Here is a 12,531-nt window from a genome sequence, read left to right on the forward strand (position 1 = left end):
GAATTGAGCAGGAAGAAAAGCTAATCAGTGAACTTAAAGGTCAAACAATGAAAACTATCCAGTCTGAGGAAATTTTTTAAAAATTAAAGAAAAGTGAACAAAGCCTAGAAACATCCAGAGGACCAACATACATATTATGCACTCCCAGGTGAGAAGCAAGAGAAAAGGCAGAGAGAATATTTGAAGAAATAATGCCTGAAAGCTTCCTAAATTTGATAACAGACATTAATATAAGCATCCAGGAAGCTCATTGAACACTGGGTAAGATGAACTCAAGAGACCCACACCAAGACACATCATAATTAATTTGAAAGAGAAAGACAAACAGGGACTCTTGAAAGCAGTGAGAACAAGAAATGCTCAAAGTAATGTTTCAAGGAGAAATGAAAAGACACTAGATAGGGTGAAATAGTTGTACAATAAGAACTAGAGACTTCAGTACCCCACTTTCAATAATGGGTGAAACAGCCAGACAGAACATATGTAAGGAAGTAGAGAACATAACACATTAATCTAACTAGATCTAACAGATATATAATAGAGTGTTCACTCTAGCCCACAATAGCGTACACATTCTTCTCAAGTATACATGGAACATTTTCCAGAACAGACCATCTGTTAAGCCCCAAATTAGTCTGAATACATTTTAAAAAGATAGATGTCCCACAAAGTATGTTCTCCACTCAGAATGAAGCTAGATATCAATAACAAAATAAAAAACAGAAAGACTTTTAAATAACCAATGGATCAAAGAAGAAATCAAATGGGAACTTCTAAAATACTTAGAGATAAATGAAAATAAAAATGACCCACCTCCCAGAATATTGGAAATAAAAGCAAAACTAAACAAATGGGACCTAATTAAACTTAAAAGCTTTTGCACAACAAAGGAAACTATAAGGAAGGTGAAAAGACAGCCCTCAGATTGGGAGAAAATAATAGCAAATGAAGAAACAGACAAAGGATTAATCTCAAAAATATACAAGCAACTCCTGAAGCTCAATTCCAGAAAAATAAATGACCCAATCAAAAAATGGGCCAAAGAACTAAACAGACATTTCTCCAAAGAAGACATACAGATGGCTAACAAACACATGAAAAGATGCTCAACATCACTCATTATCAGAGAAATGCAAATCAAAACCACAATGAGGTACCATTACACGCCAGTCAGGATGGCTGCTATCCAAAAGTCTACAAGCAATAAATGCTGGAGAGGGTGTGGAGAAAAGGGAACCCTCTTACACTGTTGGTGGGAATGCAAACTAGTACAGCCGCTATGGAAACAGTGTGGAGATTTCTTAAAAAACTGGAAATAGAACTGCCATATGACCCAGCAATCCCACTTCTGGGCATACACACTGAGGAAACCAGATCTGAAAGAGACACGTGCACCCCAATGTTCATCGCAGCACTGTTTATAATAGCCAGGACATGGAAGCAACCTAGATGCCCATCAGCAGATGAATGGATAAGGAAGCTGTGGTACATATACACCATGGAATATTACTCAGCCATTAAAAAGAATTCATTTGAATCAGTTCTAATGAGATGGATGAAACTGGAGCCCATTATACAGAGTGAAGTAAGCCAGAAAGATAAAGAACATTACAGCATACTAACACATATATATGGAATTTAGAAAGATGGTAACGACAACCCTATATGCAAAACAGAAAAAGAGACACAGAAGTACAGAACGGACTTTTGAACTCTGTGGGAGAAGGTGAGGGTGGGATGTTTCGAAAGAACAGCATGTATACTATCTATGGTGAAACAGGTCACCAGCCCAGGTGGGATGCATGAGACAAGTGCTCCGGCCTGGTGCACTGGGAAGACCCAGAGGAATCGGGTGGAGAGGGAGGTGGGAGGGGGGATCGGGATGGGGAATACGTGTAAATCTATTGCTGATTCATGTCAATGTATGACAAAACCCACTGAAAAAATAAATAAATTAATTAATTAAAAAAGAAAGAAAGAAAAAAAACACCATAGCAAAACTTGTAGACGCAGAGAAAATGATGCTAAGAGGAAAGGTTTTGCTATGGTGTTTGCCACCTCCCAGAGTAATGGAAATAAAAGCAAAAATAAAGAAATGAGACCTAATTAAACTTAAAAGCTTTTGCATAACAAAGGAAACTATAAGCAAGGTGAAGAGAAAGCCTTCAGAATGGGAGAAAACAATAGCAAACAAAACAACTGACAAAGAATTAATCTCCCAAATATACAAGCAGCTCATGATGCTCAATACCAGAAAAATAAAGGATCCAATGAAAAAACGGGCCAAAGAACTAAACAGACATTTCTCGAAAGAAGACATATGGAGGGCTAATAAACACATGAAAAGATGCTCAACATCACTCAGTATTAGAGAAATGCAAATCAAAACCACATGAGATACCATCTCATCCCAGTCAGAATGGCTGCTCTTCAAAAGTCTACAAGCAATAAATGCTGGAGAGGGTGTGGAGAAAAGGGAATCCTCTTATGTTGGTGGGAATGGAAACTAGTACAGCCACTATGGAGAACAGTGTGGAGATTCCTTAAAAAACTGGAAATAGAACTGCCATATGACCCAGCAATCCCACTTCTGGGCATACACACTGAGGAAACCAAATCTGAAAGAGACACGTGCACCCCAATGTTCATCGCAGCACTGTTTATAATAGCCAGGACATGGAAGCAACCTAGATGCCCATCAGCAGACGAATGGATAAGGAACCTGTGGTACATATACACCATGGAATATTACTCAGCCATTAAAAAGAATTCATTTGAATCAGTTCTAATGAGGTGGATGAAACTGGAGCCTATTATACAGAGTGAAGTAAGTCAGAAAGAAAAACACCAAAACAGTATACTAACGCATATATAAGGAATTTAGAAAGATGGTAATGATGATCCTATATGCAAGACAGCAAAAAAGACACAGATGTACGGAACAGACTTTGGACTCTGTGGGAGAAGGCGAGGGTGGGATGATCTGAGAGGATAGCATTGAAACATGTATATTACCATATGTGAAATAGATGACCAGTCCAAGTTCGATGCATGAAATAGAGCACTCAAAGCTGGTGCACTGGGACAACCCAGAGGGAAGGGATGGGGAGGGAGGTGGGAGGAGGGTTGGGACGGGGGAACACATGGCTGATTCATGTCGATGTATGGCAAAAACCACCACAATATTGCAAAGTAATTAGCCTTCAATTAAATAAAAATTTTTTAATATATTTTAAAAGATAAGAAAAATCTCGAATCAACATCTTAAATTTATTTATTTATTTATTTTTTAGCTGCACTGGGTCTTTGTTGCTGCACTTAGGCTTTTTCTAGTTGCAGCGGGCAGGGGCTACTCTCTAGTTGTGCTGCATGGGCTTCTCATTGTGGTGGCTTCTCTTGTTGCAGAGCACGAGTTCTAGGCATGCAGGCTTTGGTAGTTGCAGAATGTGGACTCAGCAGTTGCGGCTCACAGGTTTGAGAGCACGGACTTCAGTAGTTGTGGTGCATGGACTTAAGTTACCCCTCATTATGTGGGATCGTCCTGGACGAGGGACCTAACCTATGTCCCTGAATTGGCAAATGGATTCATCACCCCTGGACCACCAGGAAAGTTCAACATTCTAACTTTAAACTCAAAAAACTGGGAAAAGAAGAACAAACCAAACTCAAAGACAGAAGAAGAAAATAAATAATAAAGAGTAGAGCAAAGAAAACAAATAGAAAAACAGTAGAGAAAATCAATGAAAAATTGGTTCTTTGAAAACGTCAACAAAATGGATAACTTTGCTAGGTGAACTAAGGGGAAAAGATAGGAGAACCAAATTATTCAATTTAGAAATGCAAGTGGTGGTCCAGTGGTTAAGATTCCATGCTTGCACTGCAGGAGGTGTGGGTTCAATCCCTGGGCAGGGAACTAAGATCCCACATGCCATAGGGCACAATTAAAAATTATTGTATAAATTTTTTTATTTAAAAAAAGAAATGAAAATGGATACATTACTACCAAATCTACAGAAACATAAAAGATTTTAAGAGTACTATAAAAAGGGCTTCCCTGGCTCAGTGTTGAAGAGTCTGCCTGCCAGTGCAGGAGACAAGAGTTCCATCCCTGATCGAGGAAGATCCCACATGCCATGGAGCAACTAAGACTGTGTGCCGTGACTATTGAGCCTGTGCTCTAGAGCCCAGGAGCAGCAGTTACTGAAGCCCTCTTGCCCTGCAGCCCATGCTCCACAACAAGAGCAGATATCACAATGAGAAGCCAAACACCACCGCTAGAGAGTGGCCCCTGCAGCAATAAAGACCCGGCACAGCCAAAAAAAGTACTATTAGGCTGGTGCAAATGTAATTACAGTTTCAGACCCTGAATTTTAAATCATTATAACTAGCATCAAACATATCTTTATGAATCAAAATAGGAACCATTATAATCAACATATTTTTGCAAATGAGATATAAGTTTGTATATTCCTGTAGCATAAAAATTCATGCTTTGGGATTCAATGAAAGCATTTTCTGCCTCCAGCTGTTGTAAAAGCATTTTCTCTGTAAAAAGTTGTCAAGATGCTTGAAAAAGTGGTAGTCCTTTGACAAGAGATCAGGTGAAAATGAGAGATGAGGCAAAACTTTGTAACTCAGTTCGTTCAACTTTTGAAGCACTAGTTTTATGACATGCAGTCGGGCATTGTCTCAGAGAAGAATTGGGCCCATTCTGTTGACTGATGCTGGTTGACCATTGCAGTTTTCGATGCATCTCATCAATTTGCTGAGCATACTTCTCAGATGTAATGGATTCGCCAGTATTCAGAAAGCTGTAGTGGATCAGACTATCAGCAGACCAACAAACAATGAGATGCTTTTTCTGGTGCTAGTTTGGCTTTGGGAAGTGCTTTGGACCTTCTTCTCAGTCCAACCACTGAGCTGGTCATTGCTGGTTGTCATATAACATCCACTTTTAGTTGCACGTCATAATCCAATCAAGAAATGGTTCATTATTGTTGCACAGAATAAAAGAAGATGACACTTCAAAATGATGATTATTTTGATTTGTGGTCAGCTCATGAGGCACCCACTAAAGTTTTTTCACCTTCCCAATTTGCTTCAAATGCCAAACTACCATAGAATGGGAGACGTTGAGTTCTTGGGCAACTTCTCATGTAGTTGTAAACAAGTATCAGCTTCAGTGATCCTTTCAGTTGGTCGTTGTCAACTTCTAATAGCCAATCACAGTGCTCCTCATCTTCAAAGCTCTAGTCTCCTTTGCAGAAATCTTGAACCACCACTGCACTGCACATTCATTAGCAGTTCCTGGGCCAAATGTATTGTTGATGCTGCAATTTGTCTCCACTGCTTTATGACCCATTTTGAACTCGAATAAGAAAGTCAATAGAATTTGCTTTTTGTCTAACATCATATCCATAATCTAAAATACATATAAAATAAACAGCAAGTAATAATTAATTTTATATTCCCTCATGGCTCAGATAGTAAATAATCCACCTGCAATGCAGGAAACCCTAGTTCAATCCCTGGGTCAGGAAGATCTCCTGGAGAAGGAAATGGCTACCCACTCCAGTACTCTTGCCTGGAGAATCCCATGGACAGAGGACCCTGGCAGGCTACAGTCCATGGGGTCACAAAGAGTCAGACATGACTGAGTGATAAAGCACACAATAATTCATTAGTAAAAACCATAAAGCAAGAAATGCACATTAAAATGATGTTTAACATAACCACATTTATTTTCTTAAATTCCAATATTCCAATTGGATTCCAGTATTCCAATATCAAATGACAATTTCCACAATGCAATACCAGAATTACTTTTGCACCAACTTAATGTAAACAATTGTATGCCAACAAATTGGATAAGCTAGATGAAATACACTAATTCCTAGAAACATATAACCTTTCAAAGATTAAATTATGGGGAGATTAGAAAATCTGAATAGATTTGTAACTATTAAGGAAACTCAAATAGCTATCAAAACACTCCCAACAAAACAGCCATGAACTGGATGGTTTCAATTGTGAATTCTACCAATATCTAAAGAAGTAATACCAATCCTTCTCAAACCTTTCCCCAAAATTGAGGGAACACTTCCTAACTCATTCCATGAGGCTAGCTTTACCCTGATACCAAAATCAAATAAAGATAATACAAGAAAACTACAAATAAATATCCCTTAGAAACATGGATTCAAAAACCCATAATGAAATACTAGAAACCAAATTCAGTAGCATATTAAAAGGATTACATACTATGACTAAATAAGATTTAGTCTTGGAATGCAAGTTTGATTCAATATACAAAAATCTATCAGTAAAATATATGACATGAACAGAATAAACGGGAAAACATACAATCTTCTCTATGCAGAAAACAGATTTGACAAAATCCAACACACTTTCCTGATTAAAAATACTCAACAAACTAGGAAAAGAAGGAAACTAAACTTAACAAAAGCTATATATGAAAAAAAAAAAAAAAACCCCACAGCAAATATCATGCTCAATGGTGAAAGACTGAAAGTTTTCCCTACAAGATCAGGATGGTTTCTTGTTTAAGTGCTTTCACAGTGTCATGCAACCATCACCACCATCCACCTCCATAACACTTTTTGTTTTAATAAAACTGAAACTATACTCATTAAACAACAGCTCTCCATTCAGCTCACTCCCCTCAGTCCATGGTAACCTCCATTATAATTTCTGTCTTTTTGATTCTGACTAAAATTCATCCATGTTGTACACATACTGAAGAATTTCCTTCCTGTTAATGCTGAATAATATTCCATTATATTAATATTCCTCATTTTGTTATCTAGTCATCCCTTCATAGACTCTTGGGCTCATTTAGCTGTTATGATCAGCTGCTATGAACTGCAGCTGAACAAATATCTCTTCAAGACCATGCTATATATATAAAGCAGGTATATAGATATAGATATAGATATCTAGAAGTGGAACTGCTGGATCATACAGTAATTCTATTTCTAAATTTTTGAGTAACTACCATACTGTTTTCCATAGTAGCTTTATCATTCCATATTTTATATTTCCAACAACAGTCTACGAGTGTTCCAAGTTCTCCACATCCTCATCAGCATTTATTTTCTATTTTTTATAGTAGCCATCTTAATGGATATGCTGCTTTTTATTTGCACTTCCCTAATGATTAGTGATGTTGAGCATCTTTTCATGTCTTTAATGGACATTCCTGTATCTTCTTTGGAGGAGTGTTTATTCAAGTCCTTTGCCCATTTGTGAATTGGGCAGACCCATTTTGAATTGGATTGTTTTGTTGCTACTGCTGAATTTTTGGAGTTTTATGTATATTCTGGATATTAACCCCTTATCAGATCTATAATTGGGAAATATTTTCTTCCATTCTATGTGTTACCATAACATTAAAAGTCCAATATCCCTTATGAATATAGATGCAGAAACCCTCAACAAAATACCAACAAACAAAATCTGACAGTATATTAAAAGTATTATATACCAAAACAAAGTGGGATTTATTCCAGGAATGCAAGAGTGGTTTGACAGAAGAAAATCAATGGACAGAACTCCCTTGCAGTCCAGTGCTTAGGACTCAGCACTCTCACTGCTGGGACCCAGGTTTGATCCTTGGTCAGGTCCTGCAAGCCAGGTGGCACAGCCAAAAAATGGAAAAAGGAAAAATAAGAAAATCAGTGGAATATATCACTTTAATAGAATGAAGAATAAAAACAATACTATCATATTGTTGATATAGCAAAAGTATGTGACAAAATCCAACACTCTTTCATGATTAATAAATCACTCAATAAATTAAGAATAGAAAGAAACTTCCTCAATGTAATCAGGTCATTTATAAAATTTGTACCCAACCTCATACTAGGTCATTAAAGGCTGAAAGCTTTTCCTTCTATCATCAGGAAGAAGACAAGAACATCCACTTTCACCATTTATATTCACATTGTACTGAAAGTTCTATCCAGAACATCTAGTAAAAAAATAAAACATCCAAATTGGAAAGAAAGAAAACTCCATTAACAGCTGAGCTTGTATATAGAAAATCCCAAAGAATCCACCAAAAAATGAGTAGAGCTAATAAATTGAGTAAAGTTACCAGCTCAACATACAAAAATGAGTTGTATTTCTACACATCAGCAATGCGCAAAGAAATAAATTAAGAAAATGATTTCATTTGAAATATAAGTAAAAGGATAATATATTAATACATAGGAATAAATTTTACCAAAGAGTTAAAAACTCATACACTGAAAACCATAAAACACTGCTGAAGAAAATTAAAGAAGATCAAAATAAAGATTTAAAAAAACTTGTATTCATGAATTGGAAGACAATATTAATATGGCAATGTTCCTCAAAGCAATCTACACATTCAGTGTTATCCCTATCAAAATTCCAATAGCCTTTTTGAAGAAACAGAAAAGTTAATCCTGAAATTTCTATGGAATTTCAAGAGGGCCTAAATAGCCAAAACAATCTTGGGGAAAGAAGAATAAAGCTACAGGACTCACTTTCTGATTTCAAAACTTATTACACAGCTACAGCAATCAAAACAACATGTTACTAGAATAAGGATAGACACATAGATCAATGTAATGGAATTGAGAATACATAAATAAACCTATGAATCTATGGCCAACTGATTTTCAAGAGAGATGCTACAAATATTCAGTGGGAAAAGAAATGGTCAACAAGTGGTGCTGCAGCAACTGGATTTCTACATGCAAAAGAATTCAGTTGGACCCTTGCCTCACATCATATACAAAAATTAACTCCAAATAAATCAATGACTATTAGAGAACTAAAACCATAAACTCATAAGAAAACATAGGAGTAAATTTTCATACATTTAGATTTGGCAATAGACACCATTGTACAAGTAATATGATACCAAAAGAACAAGCAAAAAAGCAAAAATAGACAAACTGAACTTAATCAGAAATTTAAAGTTTTATGTGTGATAAAACATTATCAAGATAATGGATTTCCCTGGAGGTCCAGTGGTTGAGAATCCACCTGCCAATGCAGGGTACACAGGTTCAATCTCTTGTCTGGGAAGACTCCACATGTCAAGGGGCAGTGAGGCACATGCCCCATAAATACTGAGGCCAAGGGCTGCAACTACTGAAGTCCTCATGCCTCCATGCTTCTCAGTAAGAGAAGCCCCTGCACTGCAATGAAGAGTAGCCCGCTCTGGAGAGAAAAAGTCTACCTGCAGCAACAAAGACACAGCACAGTCAAAAATAAATTTTTAGAAAAGTAACTAGTTAAGAAAATCATCAAGAAAATGAAATACAACCTACAGAATTGGAAAGAATTTACAAGTCATACATATCCTAAGTTTCTAGTATCCAGAATATATAAAGAATTCAACAACAAAAAGGCAACTCAATTTTAAGGTAAAAATTCCTTAATTTTTTATTCCTGGTACCACTACCACAATTTACAGGGCAATATACCTGATGTAATGAAAGAAAAAGAAAAAGACAAAGCTACAACAGATAAAAGACCTCAGGAATGTACATCTAATTGACACTACATTGCATTAATCAATAGCTGCACTTTTTGCAAACTGTGGCTATACAGTCCTGAACAAGAAGGGTTTCCTGTTTAAGCTGCAGTAACTTTTCTGACTATGGATCATCGTTCTTTCTGTGGCAGATTTTTACAGTTCCTCTAACGCATTTGGGACGGCTGTCTCAAAGTAACCTGCAGCTTTCCTGACAACTCCTCTCTTTCTCTCCTGCTAAGAACTGTAGCCCTTTTCTTCTGAGTTTTTAGAATCTTCTGCTACCATATCCACCACTTTCACCACCAGATCCATAACCACCACTATAGGGACTGACCGAGCTTCTTCCACCAAAACTACCCCCTTTCATGGGTCCATAATTTGATTGCTGTTGTCCACTATAATTTCCAAAATCATTATAGTTTCCACCACCACCATAGTTACCACCTCCAAAATTTCCTCCTTCATTGTAACCATCGTAACCATCATATCCTCCACCACCGCCACCATATCCACCACCTTGGTTTCCATATCCTGGTCCACCACCACTGTAACCTCCTCTACTACTATAACCAGGACCACCTCCGTAGTTGCCACCATCACCTCCAAATCCATTGTATTCACCGTCACCTCCTCCATAACTCCCTCGGCTGCCACCACCTCCACCACCATAGCCCCCTCTTCCACCAAAGTTTCCACCACGGCCAAAGTTACCTCCACCATCTCCAAAGTTTCCTCCACAACCCGTAAAGTTGCCAGGTCCACCTCCACGACCTCTTTGTGATCCAGCAGATTGCATCTCTTGTTCAGAAAGGGCCTTTTTCACTTCACAATTATGACCATTAATAGTGCGGTATTTCTGAACAACAATTTTATCAACTGTATCATGATCATCAAAAGTTACAAAAGCAAATCCTCTCTTTTTTCCACTCTGCCTGTCTTCCATAATTTCTATGGTTTCAATCTTGCCGTACTTTTCAAAGTAGTCTCTCAAGTTATATTCTTCTGTATCTTCTTTAATACCACCAACAAAAATTTTCTTCACTGTTAGATGGGTGCCAGGCTTTACAGAATCCTCTCTAGAAACAGCTCTCTTTGGTTCCACTACACGCCCATCAACCTTGTGTGGTCTAGCACACATTGCTGCATCCGCTTCTTCAACACAAGAGTAAGTCACAAAACCAAAGCCCCTGGAACGTTTTGTTTGGGGGTCTCTCATCACCACACAATCTGTAAGTGTGCCCCATTTCTCAAAATGTTCTCTTAAGCTATCATCTGTAGTTTCAAAGCTCAGACCACCAATAAACAGCTTTCTCAACTGCTCTGGTTCCTTGGGATCATGACCCTCCTCCCCCCGGCAGCGGCTGCGACGGCCGGAGTCGGGCTGGGGGTGACTGGGCGGTGGTTTCACCTCTATTTCGAGACCGGACTCACCTCTTCCAACTCGAGTTCAATATGGGATCTGGCAACTCAATTTAAAAATGGGCACAGGACTGGGAATGAGAAATAGACATTTCTCAAAAAAAGATATAGAAATGGTATCTGAAATAACATCAACAGCCATTATGGAAACGCAAATCAAAATCAGAGAGAGGGACTTCCCTGGCAGCTCAGTAATTAGGACTCCAAACTTCCACTGCACAGGGCCTGGCTTTGATTCCTGGTTGGGAAACTGAGATCCCACATGCTTCACAGTGTGGCCAGAAAAAAGAAGCAAAGTGGCTTGGCCACTGTTAAAAACAGTAGTTCCTCAAAAATTTCATAGAATACCACGTTACCCAGTAATTCCACTGCTAAGTATATACCCCTACATGGCATGGCTCCATCCAAGGTCTGTCCAAGATGGACGGGTCATGGTGGAGAGGTCTGACAGAATGTGGTCCACTGGAGAATGGAATGGCAAAACACTTCAGTATTCTTGCCTGGAGAACCCCATGAACAGTATGAAAAGGGAAAATGATAGGATACTGAAAGATTAACGCCCCAGGTAGGTAGGTGCCCAATAAGCTACTGGAGATCAGTGGAGAAATAACTCCAGAAAGAATGAAGGTATGGAGCCAAAGCAAAAACAACACTCAATTGTGGAAGTGACTGGTGATGGAAGCAAGGTTTGATGCTGTAAAGAGCAATATTGCGTAGGAACCTGGAATGTTAGGTCCATGAATCAAGGCAAATTGGAAGTGGTCAAATAGAAGATGGCAAGAGTAAATGTCTACATTTTAGGAATCAGTGAAATAAAATGGACTGGAATGGGTTAATTGAACTCAGATGACCATTATATCTACTCCTGTGGGCAAGAATCTCTTAGAAGAAATGGACTAGCCCTCACAGTCAACAAAAGAGTCCGAAATGCAGTAGTTGGATGCAATCTCAAGAACGACAAAATGATCTCTGTTCGTTTCCAAGGCAAACCATTCAGTATCAAGGTAATCCAAGTCTATGCCCTGACCAGTAATGCTGAAGAAGTCGAAGTTGAACGGTTCTGTGAAGACCTACAAGACCTTCTAGAACTAATATCCAAAAAAATATGTCTTTTTCATTATAGGGGACTGGAATGCAAAAGTAGGAAGTCAAGAAACACCTGGCTGCTGCTGCTAAGTCACTTCAGTCGTGTCCGACTCTGTGCGACACCATAGACGGCAGCCTGCCAGGCTCCCCCGTCCCTGGGATTCTCCAGGCAAGAACACTGGAGTGGGTTGCCATTTCCTTCTCCAATGCATGAAAATGAAAAGTGAAAGTGAAGTCACTTAGTCATGTCCGACTCTTAGTGACCCCATGGGCTGCAGCCTACCAGACTCCTCTGTCCATGATATTTTCCAGGCAAGAGTGCTGAAGTGGGGTGCCATTGCCTTCCCCGAAGAAACACCTGGAGTAACAGGCAAATTTGACCTTGGAGTACAGAATGAAGCAGGGCAAAGGCTGACAGAGTTTTACCACCAGAATGCAATGATCATAGCAAATACCCTCTTCCAACAACACAAGAGAAGACTCTACACATGGAC

The 12,531-nt window shown here is 38.6% G+C and overlaps 1 protein-coding gene and 1 long non-coding RNA gene across 2 annotated transcripts; one reads left to right on the top strand and one right to left on the bottom strand.

The window, feature by feature from the left end:
• The first annotated feature begins 1,121 nt into the window (after positions 1-1,121).
• On the top strand, positions 1,122-9,596 carry LOC122453813. The gene is made up of 3 exons (XR_006273186.1): positions 1,122-1,153; positions 1,647-1,649; positions 9,470-9,596. It is a non-coding gene; the product is annotated as an uncharacterized LOC122453813 (long non-coding RNA).
• An 11-nt stretch (positions 9,597-9,607) lies between these two features.
• On the bottom strand, positions 9,608-10,904 carry LOC122453812 (heterogeneous nuclear ribonucleoprotein A3-like). The gene has a single exon (XM_043488060.1). The coding sequence runs from the start codon at positions 10,746-10,748 to the stop codon at positions 9,798-9,800; it is 951 nt and encodes a 316-aa protein (XP_043343995.1). The 5' UTR covers positions 10,749-10,904; the 3' UTR covers positions 9,608-9,797.
• Between the last annotated feature and the right edge of the window lie 1,627 nt (positions 10,905-12,531).

This window comes from Cervus canadensis, chromosome 15, assembly GCF_019320065.1.
Source record: "Cervus canadensis isolate Bull #8, Minnesota chromosome 15, ASM1932006v1, whole genome shotgun sequence".
Taxonomy (NCBI): Eukaryota; Metazoa; Chordata; class Mammalia; order Artiodactyla; family Cervidae; genus Cervus; species Cervus canadensis.